Genomic DNA, 16,562 nt, shown 5'->3' on the forward strand with positions numbered 1-16,562 from the left:
GAGTATTGTTTGCACCTTAGTGTCAAAAGGCTTCACCTGACCCTGTCCTGCAGTCTTCCCGAGGTAGGAAATAACTCCTTTACCAAATCAACACTTTTCAAAATTTAGGACAATGAAAGCATTTTGCAAACAGCTAAAACTGTGTCTAAAAGCCACTGTTTGCACATTTCAGAAGATCTTGATAAAATCTGCTTTTTGTGGTGAGATGTTTGTGGTGAGATGTTTGTTGTGAGCTGTTTGTGGTGAGCAGAGCGTGCTTACTGGCATCTTTAACACAGAAATAAGGTGGTATTAGTCAGATTTAGTCATAATAAATGCCAATACATTCACCTCATCATTCACACATAGAGCTTCAAGACTGCAGTGCATCACACAGAGGTAAGAGCTGAAACGCACATCTTGGTAGAAACATTCATAAAATTACACTCATGTAAAAAGTAAATAATATTAAACAGTCAGTCATTGTAGCCTTTGTATTAGTGCTGTAAAATACTAATTTACCTGTTTCTACTTAGTTTCTTACTAGGTTTCTAAGATTGTAATTGTAAGATTGTGAAAATGGAAAAATGGTCCGTGGTAGTGTAAAAAAAACCCAGCCTGACTTCAAAAGGAGTTTTGCCAGTTTATTGGGTGAAACCGCTGGACAAACCAGTTTTTATGATAATGAAGGAAATATGAAAAATAGAAATCAAGACAGAAAAATCATGTTAAATATGAAAAGTTTAACAAAAGTGAAATAATAAAAAAAAATAAAATAGGAGAGCCTTGAGCACCCACCACCCCAGTAAACCTGAGTGTGGACTTGGGTTCACTCTTTCTCCCATCTCCCAAAAACAATGAGTTCCTGCTTATCCCTCCAAGTCTCAATTCTCTGTGCTCCTGCCCCCGCGAAGCAATGCGTCACATCATGAAAAAGGTCTCAGAATTTTGCACAGGCAGCGATGGAACACCGTGGGAGAATTCACCCATCCTTGCGGTGTTTTCACCCATGTGAGTTGAGTCCCTTCAAAGGTGAAAGCAAACTTGTGTTGACTGATCTCATGGATGGGAACACACCAAAAGGCATTCGTCAAACCCAGGGTAGACAGGAAGTGACAATTGGGGTTAAGTGATGAAAGGATATCTGGTAAACTAGCAACTAAAGAGGCAGCTGTCTCAGTTTTTGCATTTTGCATTCAATGCCCTAAAATCAATGATCAAATGCCATGCAGTGGGCTGCCCTGGTTCAGTATGCCTTTTCACCAGCCAAATAGGATTATTGCAGGTTGAACTGCCTTCTCTGAGGTACTAATGGTCTCTTCAGGTACGGATGGGCCTCACAGGTGTAACGGTACTGTTTGATTGGTGCCAGATTTGACCCCAGCAGGGATCCCTTAACGTGCTCATAACACCACACTTGATCCAAAAAAATCATCCTGACTTATAGCCATCTGCAAGGGAGGAGTTTCAACAGCTGTAGCTCGAACCGCATCATCTGTGCCAAAACCATGCAACTTGATGGATAGACTTGATATCCATTCTGGGTCAGGGGCCTGATTAGTTAGGCTGATTGATGCCCCGGTGAACAATTACCCCCAATTTTTACTTCAACCACTGGTCTTCCACATGAATCTCTGTTGATATTAGCTACTGGGTATAAGTCTGCCATGTGCAAGTTCTGAGCTAGTCATTTAGACTTATTCGTTTTTTTCTGCGGTTTAGCCACCAGCCTTTCAGCAGATGTACTGGGGATAGCCACAGTCACCACTCTCTGATTAGGGGCAATTCACTCCCGTTCAGTGGGAGGTGCACTAGGCTCAACATTTCATTTCGACAAAAAATCTTTTGTCTCTATTGTCTTCAAAGTACTGGCCAAGATTTCGTGTTCTTGAGCAATGGCAGCGCCCAAAAAAATCAGTATTATTACACTGGTGACTCACATGACCAGTATGGCCACAGTGATAACAGAATTTCCCAAACTGAACAGTATCTGTTACCACAGCCCCCCTCTGTGTGCTCACTCACATCTCCCTCGTTGGCATGCCTCTGAGAGCCAGAGGGAGGGGGGCTGTGGGCTGCACACCGGCCTTGATGACGCTTGCTTTGTATAGCAAGGTAACGCGATTTCGCTTGTGTGTGTGCTGGAGAGCGAAATACTGAGTCATCTTTCTTAGGAGTTTATTAGTGCTGATACAACCCAAATCCATGTTCGGTTTAAGCGATTCTCTAATAGACGGGAGGCACTAAGTCAGAATCAAGACTTATTACGATCGCATCCTCATCATTCAGAGCATATCTCAACAGGAAGCATGCCTCCGCATTTGTGAACTGCTGAGCCACAATTTCACTCTCAAAATATTTGAGGAAAATACGTCGTCTTTCTGGGTTGTATCTACCGAGATTATTCACAAATGAATCTGCCTCTTTATGGGAAAGTTGGACCATTTCCGCATCACCTTCCTCGTCCGAACTATCACCTGTTCGATCAAGAGTGTACATAGATGCACTATCCACTCTTGATGAAACAGGACCAGGTTGGCCATAGTAAGACCCCTGAGGTGGCCCGGATTGGTGTGAGCTAGCTCTATTGGGCTGAAACTCAGGCCCCTGGTCCTCAGGCTCCTCAGTGTCTAACATGGACACCCGTGCCCATTTCATTACCACCTGTCTATACTTTTCATGTTGGACTGATCAATAGTGACTTTTGGTCATGCTTCCTTCAGCTTTTCTTGATAGAGAGCTTTATAGGCTGTGGTGCAGTCATTAACTTGGGTGGATAATCTAGCAATTTTAGCCTTATCTGCATCCCTCTCCTTTTCCACTTTCTGCAAATGTTTGGCCAAGTCAGTTTTTACATCGGTCAGATCCATAAGCGTTGCAGAGTAAGTTGACGCTGGAGATCATCAATTTTATCTTCAAGCAGATCAACATGACACAATCCGTGCATAGCATGAGCCAAACGTGATTCTGTCACACAGTATAGTTTATAATCTGTACAGGTGGGATGCGAGCTTATGGACGTGACCTTGATATTTTTGATCAGGCAAAAGTTCTTCAAGCAGAGTTGCACAATTATCGCTCTCATTTAAATCTTCATATGGATCGACAGGGACACAACAACTGCACAAAGTCAGCCTCAAGAACAAAATTATCAAAAGTGCAGGAGCTAAATATAGAAAACAAGGCTGTCAGTTGTGTTATTTGTAGGGGTCTGCTTAAGTTGACCGGTGAGGTACTTAATAACATTTAGTATATAACAAGTATAAGATGATTTTGTTGCCCTGGGACAATCAATGTGGGAGCACTGATGATGTGACTATACACCTCCATCGTTAGCTGATACATACACTTGGGCGGGACATTGACACCTCCACAGCCAACGAGCGTGATGTCTATCTTCACTTCCCTGGCTCAGGTGACAGGACTGCATTTTGCCATTCTTGTTTGGCGCTTTGTTCAGGGTGCATGTCATGGAGCCACTATCAATAGGGCTCATAAAAACACTTCATAATTTACAAAATAGCTGTATAGTACAGACTATCTGCTTTTTCTAATGTTGTTATATTCTGAAACAAAACTACTTGGTCACCAGTGGCAGACCTACAACTCTCTTCATATGCAGATATCACATTTTCTTAATTGAGGGTTTGACTCTTCTCACTCACATTGTCCCCTCCCAAATGTGAGTTTATCAGTTTCCCTGATGCTGACTATTGTTTTATTGTGCAACGGGTACAGAGGTTTTAGAGAATTCTTTGATGCCCAACTTCTAGGAAAGCAAGACAATGCTTTTCTCTCATGCAGTGTGAGTGAGTGGAGTGTGAGAAGGTTGCATCCAAGGCACTTCTTGAGGCCTGACAACTGCAGGGGTGGACTGGTTTGTATGTACACTGTACATACTCTTTCTCCAGCATGAGCACTCACTCCAAAGTTTTAAGATCTGATACTATCTCATTCACTTTAACAGAACTGCTTGGGATACATGTTGCTGTATTTATACCTGTATGTTCCTCTTGGTCAGTTTCAAAAGAATTAGGCATACTGGCTGTCGCTACTTTTAGTGCACATGTTGTGCTAGGCATGCAAGACATTTTTCTAGAATGGCTTTCCCTATGATGTTTGTTGATTGCCTCTCGGCACATCCATAACTGTCTATTTGCTGATAGGCTTGCACCTGAAGACACTGCAAAAGTAAGGTTCAGGACAGTTCCTAGTGAAGATCAATTAGTTCATATTCTCCATTTTGCTCCCCTGTCTTTGTAAGTGGCTGTCAGCTGCCTCAGCTGCTATGTTTAAATGGGCCCAATAGTCTACAGGACTCTCTTTTGGGTTGGGCTGTGTAGCATAGAAATCGGCCAATGGTAGTCATGACCCAGGACTTTTGCTGAAATAGCATCTCAAGACATCATAGTGCATAGTGTTACCATTACTGGCGGAAGGGGTTGAAGACATAGGCTTGGCAGGACCCTTATCAGTAGGGCATTCTAGATCTAAGGGGTCACCATAAGCTATGGTCTTATTTTTTATCCTCTCAGCTGCCCTAATTAGCCCTCTGCCCCTACCAATTACTAGTGTACAAGCATCATACCGTTCATGCTCTTTACCTACCAGACAGTAGTTGAGACCAGGCATGCACACCTCAGGAAGTGGAGATTTGAAGGTTTATTCCTGAATAAAAGTAGCATGGGGTGGTGTAATGTTTCAACAGAAAAGTTCGTAGCCAAAAAACAGGGGTTCAAATCCAGAAGACACAACAAATATAAAAAAACAAACATAGAACTCTTATGATAATCCAAAAGGGAGTAGGCAGAAGGCATAGTCAAAAACAAGCAAAAAGGTCAAAAACAGTATTCAGAGATCCAGGGCAAACAATCCAGAGGGCACAGCAAAAGGCAGAGTCAGAGAAATGAAAACTACAGGTCATTCACAGAAATACACAACAGATATAACACTCAGTAGTTCGCAAACAGAAACAATACCTCACGACTTTCTATGGCCAAAGCCCAGGCTTATAAGCTAAACTAAGAAGATCATATGATCAACTACACAGGTGACCCGTATTAGTACTCTGGTGATCTAGAGCGCTGATGGGTGCGTGAGAAGACTTCAGGAGTGAGCTGATTTCCCAGAGCATTCTGGGAGATGGAGTCTGAATACTTGCTAGGACTCAGCGGATTTGTGACAGGTAGTAAGCTCATGCGGCCAGAACAGCTCTCTCCCACTCCCCTTACAAGCATCCACTGTGCTTCTACATGTTCACAAAACATGTGAAATAAATGTGTATAATATATAAAACAAAATGATGGTTGGATTCATTTCAAATTTAAACACATTCTAAGGTGAATTTCAATTTACAATATTGCAGATAATCATTTCAGCTACTATGAGCTGTGCAGCTTGGTTTCAGCACAAGTACTGTACACAACCTAAAATGCATTGCGACCATATAACACCTTAACTGACATATTAGAACCCAACAGCTCTCAAAATACTTAATTTAAACTCATTAACAAACACACAAGGGATGGACATACCTGAATAAAAATAGCATGGGGCAGTAGCAAGCTCATGCAGCCAGAACAGCTTTCTCCCACTCCTTTCAACCCCTATTCATGCTTACTCTGTGCAGAATGAGGGTTTTGCTTGCTCTTGCCGCTCTTGTGGTTGTGGCTGGTGCAGCCAGTGTCTCTCTGGAGGATCTGGAGTTCCACGCCTGGAAACAGAAGTTTGGTGAGTATACATAATTGTGTGCAAAGGTTTATACACCCCATGTGCAAATGACATTTATTGATCTCATTACATATATTTTCATTATAAGGCTTCTTTTTCTCCAGTAACGTCACTGTTTTAAAACAAAATTCTGAATATGTACTTAAAAAAGAACAGTACATTTCTCAGTTGTAACATTTTGATATATTGGCTTTGTAGTAATTTTAAGTATTTATGGGTTAGGGTTAGGGTTGCAATGATTTACACACCTTTTGCAGTTTTAATTTACATTTTGCCAGTTTATAGATCATCCCGATTTTTTGGAAACAGGGTTTTGTGTACAGGACACCTTGCATAGTCATAGCTTGCAAATGCTTTTTACAGCCAGAATATCTGAGTTCTTGTTTGGGGAATTTTTTCTCATTCTTCCTTGCAGAGCATGCACTGCACTTTCATGTGTTTTTCCCATAGATTTTCAATGACATTTAGACCAGGTTACTGTGAGGGCCATGGCAGAACCTTCAGCATGCACCTCTTGAGGCAGTCTATTGTGGAATTTTGAGGAGGGTCCTGTTATAAAAGCTTTCCCCCTTTTCAACCTCATCTTGTTCCCAGTGCCACAGGCTGCAACACAAGCCAAAAGCATGATCGATCGTTCCTCACGCTCAACAGTAGGAGAGGTGTTCATTTAATGAAATTCTGCATTTGTTTTTTACTCCAAACATACAGTATCTTTGCTCATTGTGGCCAATTATTTAATTATTTCAAAATTTTGAAATAATTTTGAAAAAAGTGGTATGCAATGGTTTGAACAGCTAGAAAGAAAATAACACGTCCTCTACAGAGAACACACATCTGCACATTTTAATGCACAATTACTTTTTACTTACTTTTGCTTCAGGGCTATCATTTAACATTAGCTACTAATATTTTTAGATATTTAGATTTTATTTTACATTTTGCAAACTGTTGTAAGATGAAGTCTTTGAAGTCTTAGATATGTGTTGTTTAAGTACATGTATCTGTTTCCTCACAGATAAAGGTTATGGTTCAGAGGAAGAGGAGACTCGGCGTAAGATGATCTGGCTGGACAATCGTAAGCTGGTCCAGGAGCACAACATGCTGGCTGACCAGGGCATCAAAAGCTACAGACTTGGCCTGAACCACTTTGCAGACATGGTGATAACTCCCATACACACAATCCCACTCAAATGTCTTTAATTTATTTACACAATTTAATTAACTATAGCCATTTGTAATTATGTTATTCATCATGCATTTTCAAGTAATTATTTTTGACATTTGCTAAGGCCATTAAATCTCACAGCATCTCCCTCTCCAACAGGACGACCAGGAGTTCCAGGCCAGGATCGGCAGCTGCCTGGGATCCTTCAACATGACCAAGGCCCACAGTGCACCTGCATACATCAGACGGGCAGGGGGTGCTGATCCACCAAATTATTTAGATTGGAGGAGTATGGGATACGTGACTGAAGTTAAAAACCAACAAAACCTTAACTCCTGCTGGGCCTTCAGCGCAGTAAGTTAAAGAAACACAGGCACAGAAAAACAAAGGGATGGAAAGATAACTTGAAAACTTGAAAAAAAAAGAGGACAGAAAAAATAAGTGCTGACCACTTTAGTCATTTAGTCTCCTCACTATTTTCAGCCATTGCTACAATATAGTTCCACAACTTTCTGTATCGAAAATATGTGTCTTGTATGAACATACAAATATGCTGAAGGAAGCAAAGGCATTGCATAAATGTAGATGACTAAATGTAGGCTAGTGCTGGTCAAAGCAAATAAGCTTGTAAAGCCTCTTTGTTCAAACAGCTAATTGCTAAGCTGTATAATTGTATACAAAAAATTATGAAAGTATGTTCATATTAACAAAGTATGTTTATATGACAGTCTATAAGAGAAATTTGCATATTAACCACTGCAAGAAAACACAGCAATGTGAAGTAGCAGCCGTTAAAACATAAAAGATATTAAAATCTTAGCAGCCATATCATCAGCACATAAATTTGTTTTTGGTAGTAAGAATCCCACAGTAGGCTGTTTGAGAATATGTGCTGGGTATCAACACTAAAAAAACTTGTTAATTCATTACCAAGTGCCTGCGTGTTTGTAAAGGGACAGCAGTGGCATATTAAAGCAATAACCCATTGGAGCACACGTGGTACCGTGTTGTATTGTAGTTAAAGAGTGATGCTATATTAAACCTGTTATGACATCATTGCAACACACTACTTCAAGTCACGTATTGCTTTAAATAAAAGGCAACAAACAATATAGGATAAACTATAATAAAATACAACATAATAAAATGAAAATTTCAATAATAAAGTCTAAAGAAAACAGAACTGGTCTCAGGAGTCACCACTACCAGGAAAATGCATAGTATGGCCCTGGAAACCACTGGCTCACAGCAGCGTTCTTGGGGTTCCTACAAACGTGACTGCTAAGTTGAGACTAGTCCATCACCCAAAACTATTCAGCCAAGAGCAGCTCTGTAGTCAGAAACTGACCATTGATGAAGGGCTAGAAAGAGAAACACAAGATTTAGATTAAAAATGGGCCATGCTGAGGTGACCTCACTTATCTGCTCACTGCTACCTGCCCCTCAATTTTATTTACACATTAGACATTGAGGGTCTTGGGGGGACAGTGTGGCTGTGTGCTGTTATTCAGTACTACATTGCCTCTAATTGCAATGTAGCTCACACACATTCTTTTCATTTCACACACATATTTATTGAGTGGGCGGGTCCTCTCACACCCCGGTTGCATGCACCCTGCCTGGTGGGGGGACTGGCCTGTCGTTCGGTGCCGGGGTGGCTGCCTCCCTGGGTTGCTGCTGGCCCGGTGCTGGTGTCCGCCCGCCGACACTGTGAGTCCATGTATGTTCCGTGTGTGTGTATGAATGGGTGACTGGCGTGTGTGAGTGTGGGTGTGGGTGTGTGTGGGTGCATGTGAGCACGTGTGTGTGGACAGCTGGGCCTGGGTCTATGACTTGCTGAGCCTGGACATCTGTGGTACATGGTGGTGGGCAGGAGTTACCCCTCCCCACCGCTCCCCGCTGCTCGCCGACTCCGCCTTATTTATTACTTCTCTTATTTATTTATTAATTAAACATTTTTTTTAAAATATATATAATATATATTTTTTAATAATTTATTTTTTTCCCCTCCCTTCTTCTCTTTCTTTCCTGTCCTCTTTTTTCTCTCCTTTATTGCCTGTCAGGCCTGGCCAAACAAATAAAATACAAATTTTAACAAGAATAGGCTTTAGTAACCTATAGAGCTTTTCTTGTGAAACCAAATATGTTTGGTACATCAGTGCATTCGGATTACCATTCCGATTACAAAAAATGCCAGACATGACAGGTTAAAAAAAAAAAAAAAAAAAAAAAAAAGGGCCATGTTCTCTAGGAGTTCCAAGCAACTCATGTGTCTGTATGCATCCCTCTCTCTCAGACAGGGGCGCTAGAGGGCCAGATGTTTCGGAAGACGGGGAGGCTGATATCCCTGAGCAATCAACAGTTGGTTGACTGCTGTCAGGATTTTCGAAAAAGGGACTATCAAGGTTCTTACCCAGAAGAGGCCTTTAAGTATATCATATCCGCAGGAGGCCTGCAGGCAGAGTCTTCTTATCCATACATAGCCCAGGTAACACTAATGAAAAGTGGAGCTTCTGAGATTTTTCCTTGATCACAAATATAGTTTTCAGCCAGCTAATTAGCATCTGAAATTTGGTTCTAATTTTGTTAATGTCGCTAAAAAGGACTGATACTAACTGCATGTAATGAATCACACACTAGCATCACAAGTATACAAAGTATGCTGGGGCAGTCGTGGGCTGGAGGTTAGGGAACTGGACCTGTGACTGGAAGGTTGCTGGTTCAATCCCCCGTTCCAACAGTCCGTGACTGAGGTGTCCTTGAGCAAGACACCTAACCTCCAATTGCTCCCCAGGTGCCGTGGATAGGGCTGCCCGCATGTTAAGTATCAACATTTGAATGCCTGAATTTTGTCTGGAATTTTTCAAATGAATTAATTCAAATAATTTTTCAGAATTAGGGGAAAAAAAGTGTAGATATTTTTTTCTGAACTTTCACTTCAACTTTGAACCTGGAGGCTAGTCATCCATTAACTCATCCTCATTGTTTTCATATCACTTCAGGTTGGGAGGTGCTGGTTTAATCCATGGTTTGTTGAGGCTACCTGCAGAGACTACAAAACGTTGCCCAGTGGAGATGAGAAGACTCTGCAGTACGCCGTAGCCGAAATCGGACCTATTTCTGTAATCATAAGCATTTCCCGCTCCTTCTCCCAGTTTTATAAGTCAGGTAACCCTCAGAATCGAACCTTCACTCATCATCAGGGGGTAAACTGGGATTATGGAGGACCTGATTTTTCCCCACAGGTGTCATCAATATAGGAACAATATTGTTCAGTGCATGTGGTTTTATATGATTATAGTTCTCAGAGTGATTTCATGAGAACATTAGAAAACACATGAAGGAAAAAGCAATTGTTCCCTAAATTTAATAACTGTTTCTGCCTCCTTTAGCAGCCAAACTGGTATTTTGCTGGATTTTGCTTTGTAACCCTTTCCAGACTGATATATTTCACTTAGTTTCTTTCTCATCTCCTCGGAAATTTGAGATCATTTAGCCTACTTCACATTGCTGGAAACAGGGCTGTCAGGAATCAAGCCTAGATATGTGGAATTAACTTTATCCTAGTCATCAACTAAATTTGTTTGGTAGATTATGTGTGTTAGACCTACAATAAGATTCAGTAAAGGACTGTACTCAGTGACAGAAAGAAGAGGAAGTGTACACATCAAATTAAGTAACATCTGGATGCCAGGATACAGGAGTGAATTTGACACTGTTGCTTGGAGATGAGTCTGAGATGTTTTTTCCCAGTGACTTTTTCCAGTGTCTTAGCTTTACTGATTAATGGATTCACAGAGTAATTTAGGGATGGGTTAATGGTTGACTGTTCTAATTGCAGGTGTATATGATGAGTGTGGCACAAATGACCTATTACATGCTGTCCTTGTTGTTGGTTATGGCACTGACGGTTTTGGAAAGGACTACTGGCTGGTCAAGAACAGGTAGATGAACTAGACTTCAAAACAACAGAACATCAAACATACAATTGCTGATCACAGTTAGCAAAGAAAGTACTGTCAATGGCATCAGGAACACACACACACACCCATTATACAGATGAAATCTGAGAAATCTGAGAAATCTGCCTGCCACCCAGTGCATTAAAAGCTGTTAGATCAGGAGTCGACGACCCAAATGTTAAGAAGAGACATTTTGTCCTTTCAACAAAAATCAAACCACATTGGGAGCCACAATAATTAATGCCTGTATGTCTCAATAGGTGTTAATGTCCTAGTATAGGCTAAAAATATAAATGAAAACACTTAAGTTGCTCTGCTTTAAGCTTTAGCTATAAGCTGCTTTCCTCCTCTTTCCAACAGGAAAAATCCTCCTCAAACATTAAATAGTTTCTTGTAAAATCTTTCTCAACATTTTGACTGTTTTATGAGGCTGAAGTTGCTTCTTTTTCGCCAGCTTCTTGTTCGAATTTTTGCTGCACCATTTAAGGTGGAATGGGAAAATTCTAAAGAGAAGTCAACAGTGGGGCAGTCGGGGGTTGCAGGTTAGGGAACCAGCCCTGTGACCGGAAGGTTGCCAGTTCGATCCCCTTGGCTGACACTCCATGACTGAAGTACCCTTGAGCAAGGCACCTAATGCTCCAGTAGCTCCCTGAGCAACATGGATAGGGCTGCCCACTGCTCTGGGCAAGTGTGCTCACTGCCCCCTAGTGTGTATGCATGTGGGTGTTTCACTGCATGGATGGGTTAAATGCAGAGGTCTAATTCCACAGTGTACAAACACAGTTGACAAAATAGTTCTAATAATTTATCTTCACATGTTTTTAGTGTTTGACAGTTTCTCATTGCAGATTTAATGTATCAGGAAACCAACTGCATCAATGCTATTGTCCCTCCACCCTAATGCCCCACCTGCTAGTGCCCAACCCTCTATGTATCTTCCGTTCCTGTCTGGCCTGCAATTGTGGAACATGCACTTCTCTCTCCTTTTGCTCAGCCCCTGGTTTAGCAATGTTATTTCTCCCTCCCCCTCCACCCCTCTCACCTGGCTGCCTCGCCTATCACTGCTATACTCCTCATGACTCCTTATTTTCTCATACCTGTGCATGTACCCATGGAGCATCCAGGCACAACTTCATACCCCCCTCTTTAAATTTAACCTACCAAGACCACCCTCCACCTGTAAATCCTCAAGGCTCACATCTGTATCCTAACATTCTCCTGATTTCATTGCTCCTTCTCTATTAACACTGGTGAACCTCCCTCTGTGAAGCGCTTAAATCCATGTATCTACTGGGTTACAGATTTCTGACCTTGTCCTCTGTCCCATTTACTGTAACATCATTTGGCCCATCTTCCCTTCCCTTCACATTCTTGACACTTTAAGATGCATCTCTAGCTAGAAAAGAAGAGGAGCTGCCCAACTATGAAAGAACCACACACCTATGCACTGTAACACCAGGAACATGACCAATAACTCCTGGCACAACTAAATGGCAATCTGGCACACCATGTTCATCAAGCCCCAAGCCAAGAACGATGGATATAATGGCCTCAACATATAGAATATCAGAATCTGGAACTTCATTATTACCTTCTCAACCATCACACACTCCCTGCTGCAACCCAGCATTCTCATTCTACCTTTTTTGTCCCTGTTTGTCCTATCTTTCAAAATCTATAAATGAGCAAATCTGCAGCAGGGGACTGGCCCATAACTTCATTGGATTTCATTAGCATCCTTCCATCACTGTCTATTTTGAGTCTCATCCACAAACCTAGCTGCCTTCACCATTCATCTCCCTTCCCCAATGCAATACAAATCTACTCCATCAGCCACATATTTTGAATTTTACTAAAACAGCTCTCCTCTGTCTCGTTTCATCTGGCCTAGCCTCCAGATGGTCCACACCTTTGCTGGCTCCACCACTCACCCCCACCCCACCTGCCATTTCTTCTAAGGTTTTTCTCCATAGCAACAGCTCAGCTGAGCTCAACTGCCTCTCTCTTTCAACTACTTCCACTCTCCCCTTGGTCATCATTGCATCTCACCACAGAGGAACATCTTCACTATGCCCTCATTTCCTCCTTAGTTTGGATTAACATTGCTTTCTTTGTGAACATGCTGCCAGTGCCCCTGGGAACCTAATGCTCTCCTAGTCATTTCAGCTGCACTTCTCCCATCACGGATTTGATTTCCCCAATACTGTTGACCTTGTTCTCTTGTCCTCTTTCAGTCAGGAGCCATGTCCATTCACCATTACAACAATGTGGCGGTGACAAATGTGACATCAATTGAATACTGTCTATTAGAGGCCCTTACACCTTCAAGGGCTAGGTGTTAAATACATATTGCGATATAACTTTTCTGGACAGAAATATAAGAAATGTTTTTAAAATGTTTGACAGAATAGACCAGGGGTCTTTAATTAAAATTCAGTAAGGTCCAGCTAGAGAAAATTTCCTCAAGCAAAGGTCTGGAATATCATAATGTCTTACTTGCTTTATTATTCAGTGCCATATACTGTTTCCTGAAGTAGCTGAGTAGTTATATCAACATCTTATACAGTCATCAACTGAATATCAAATCAAATAAAGTACAATTCAGTAACATTTCAACAACATTTACTGTCAGTTTTCTCTTTTTAGAGAATGCCATGTGAAATAACTTCCCTCTGACTCACTTTTTCTCTGACTGCTGTGTCTTGCCTCATCCCTCCCTGTCTTATCATAGTGCATAGAACACATGCGATTGGTCTGTGAGTCTCCTGGGCTGCTAAAGCTACCGTAAAAGCTAGAAAAGGTACGCAGTTTAAAATAGGACCACCCTATGGAAATTAAACAATTCTCCATATTTTATTGGTTATAGGTCCAAGTCCGCATAGGACAGCACCTGGGTCCAGCCTCATAGAGCATTCTCACATGTCTTCTAGCGGCATTTACTACTGTAAGAAAAGCGACACTACTCTTTCAAGTTTTTTGACATGATTTGACAAGAGACAGGGTGGGGACTAAAATGGGTTGCCAAGTGTACTTAGACTTAAACGTCTGAAATGTGGGGTTATACCTTCTCTGTTTGAGTTGAGTGGTTGATGGTGGTGGTGGTGTTTTGTGTGACCAAGTGTGAGTGATACAGACAAATGACATGTACCTGTACTGGCCTAGAATGAACTTCTATCGTATCATCCTAACAAGCTTTAGCAGAGTTAAATCACGTCTGTACACACAACAACAGCTGAAGTGGTCTGTGTGTTACAGTGCTCAGCCTTATTTCAGTAAAGTGCATTCCCAAGCAGCAAAAGTGAAAGAAAGTAGAGGATTTTGTGTATTTATCTAAATAAGGAGCTCTTTTTCTTATTTTTTTGTTATGTTACAGTTTTCATTTACTTAAATGCTATCATCAAGACAATTAGGATTACAGATCTATTATCAGTTACAAAAAAGTAAAAATGAATCAATATGATATGATTAAAAGTAAACAAAAATATAAAAACAGATTAAAAAAAGACAAAAAGAGACATGAAACAATGAACCAAGATGAGACTTCAGACAATTGCTTCAAATATCCAACACTGACAGTAATCTATTTTACAGCTGGGGTGATTGGTGGGGTGAAAGAGGCTACTTCAGAATAGCCAGGAACAAGAATAACCAGTGTGGTATCGCCTCATATGCTGTCTTCCCTGTGGTTTAAAGGTATAACTTTATATATATAACTTAAAATGTTTAACTTATAAGTTGTCTGACCAGTGGTAGGATGGTCCCCCCTTTAGATGTGAGTCTTGGTCCTCCCGAGGTTTCTTCCTCCTCCAGCTCTGAGGGAGTTTTTCCTTGCCTCAGCGCTCACGGGGGTTCTGTATATTCTGTATATTATGTTCAGTGTTTTGTCTGATTCTCTGTGCTGTGATTCCCATTTTTGTAAAGCTGCTTTGTGACAACATCAGTTGTAAAAAGCGCTATATAAATAAATTTGATTTGATTTGATTTGATAACTTCATTACGTTGGTTCCAGTACCCATCCTCAGAGATCTACACTGCTGAGTTCAGTTCTAGCTGCCCTTTTTGGCCAGTCATTAAGACTGAGTACTTAGAAGTTGCTTCTGGAGTTTTTCAGGTTACTGTGCAAGGTTTTGTCACATAAAATGTCTAGACTACAATTAAAGTATGTGAATTTCAATCAGTTTACTTATATACATCTACAAAGCCACATTCTTGTTTAATGATTTGCTATTAAATATCACTGTTTGTTGAACTGCATGTTCCTAATGACCTACAACAACCAAAAATCTGAGAACCTCTCTATTCGAAAGTTTACTTTAGTTTGTAATCAGTCCAAAAGATAGACAGACAGACAGACAGATAGATAGATAGATAGATAGATAGATACTTTACTGATCCCGAAGGAAATTTGTGTGATTCCAGTTGAAACTGAACTCTACAGGTCAGTGGATCTCCTGAAGCTGAGATGGGACCTCTAGAACTAAAACAATATCTATATATTAAACAACATTAACGATGCAGCAGTTCATATGAGTCAATCATCAATCCTGTTAAATCTTGTTTTTCTACAGATTGGAGAGAGACAGAACCTGAAAACCCCACAGAGGAGGTTATAGACTCATCAGATCACCATTTACTTACTGATGCAGCAAATAAATAAATAAAGTTTTTTCCCTTTACATTTTTAAACTTTTCTTTTTCAATTGTCACCTTCTGGAGTGGTTTTAGCTTTAGTTAAACCACTACAGTGCTTCAATCCTTTCTATAAAATAAGCAATTTGTCTGTGAGTGAAATATTAATGTTTCTTACTGCTAAAAAAATCTAATAAACTGTCAGCATTCACGCAACAAGTGTAATGGCTTTGATTATTGCTGTGACTACAGTCACTAAAATATTTTGAGTTTATGAGCAGTGAAGTCCTGATTGCTCAGGTGTTTACATTACATTACATAATATTACATTACATTACATCCCCTCAGGGCTGTGTGCTGAGCTCCCTCCTGTTAACACTGCTCACATATGACTGCTCAGCCATCCATCCTGGCTGTCAAATTGTAAAGTTTGCGGACGATATGGCAGTGGTTGGATGCATCACAAATAGTGATGAGTCTGACTATAGGCAGGAGGTGGAGCAGCTGGAGAGTTGGTGCAGTGAGAACAATCACTGCATCAATGTGAAGAAAACAAAGGAGATGATTGTGGATTTCAGAAGGGGCAACACCATCCTTCCCCTCCCCCTACATGTCGGTGGATCTGCAGTGGAAGTGTTCTCCAGCTATACTTGGGTGTACACCTAAGTAACAATCTTACCTGGAGTAATAACACTTCCAGCCTGATCAGGAAAGCACATCAGCGCCTCTACTTCCTCAGAAGGCTGAGGCGTGCTGGACTCGGGAGCTCAGTCCTCACCTCATTTTACAGATGTGTGGTGGAGAGCGTTCTGTGCTCCAGCATCACTGCGTGGCATGGAAGCTGCTCTGTGGCGAAAGGAAAGCTCTGCAGAGGGTGGTGAAGGCTGCACAGAGGACTGTTAGAGTCAGTTAGAGCACTATTTCATTCCACCTGTACCACATGTGATGCGAATGACACTAAAACCTTATCTTATCTTATCTTATCTTATCTTATCTTATCTTATCTTATCTTATCTTATCTTATTATCAGAACATTCTGTCACAGCACTATCAACCAGTTGACTTTGCTTTCGCTGTTTTTACAAGGAAGAATAGCA

At 41.1% G+C, this 16,562-nt stretch overlaps 2 protein-coding genes across 2 annotated transcripts in view; both read left to right on the plus strand.

The window, feature by feature from the left end:
* The window catches only part of LOC108413039 (procathepsin L-like), a 161,528-nt gene that overhangs the window by 46,537 nt on the left and 98,429 nt on the right, over window positions 1-16,562 (plus strand). The gene's annotated exons all lie outside the window — the stretch shown is intronic.
* Window positions 26-15,681, plus strand: LOC108413037 (procathepsin L-like). The gene is made up of 9 exons (XM_037542169.1): window positions 26-63; window positions 5,609-5,709; window positions 6,725-6,867; window positions 7,034-7,228; window positions 9,171-9,362; window positions 9,877-10,042; window positions 10,716-10,818; window positions 14,428-14,529; window positions 15,405-15,681. The coding sequence occupies exons 2-8, from the start codon at window positions 5,610-5,612 to the stop codon at window positions 14,525-14,527; spliced, it is 999 nt and encodes a 332-aa protein (XP_037398066.1). The 5' UTR covers window positions 26-63; window position 5,609; the 3' UTR covers window positions 14,528-14,529; window positions 15,405-15,681.

Source organism: Pygocentrus nattereri, chromosome 10, assembly GCF_015220715.1.
Source record: "Pygocentrus nattereri isolate fPygNat1 chromosome 10, fPygNat1.pri, whole genome shotgun sequence".
In the NCBI taxonomy this organism is placed as follows: Eukaryota; Metazoa; Chordata; class Actinopteri; order Characiformes; family Serrasalmidae; genus Pygocentrus; species Pygocentrus nattereri.

Excerpts from the sequence above, each read along its gene's own strand:
- LOC108413037 (XM_037542169.1), top strand. The coding sequence starts at position 5,610 with ATGAGGGTTTTGCTTGCTCTTGCCGCTCTTGTGGTTGTGGCTGGTGCA. Across the intron at positions 10,043-10,715 it reads CTCCCAGTTTTATAAGTCAG|GTGTATATGATGAGTGTGGC; the intron begins GTAACCCTCAGA and ends TTCTAATTGCAG. Across the intron at positions 10,819-14,427 it reads TACTGGCTGGTCAAGAACAG|CTGGGGTGATTGGTGGGGTG; the intron begins GTAGATGAACTA and ends TCTATTTTACAG.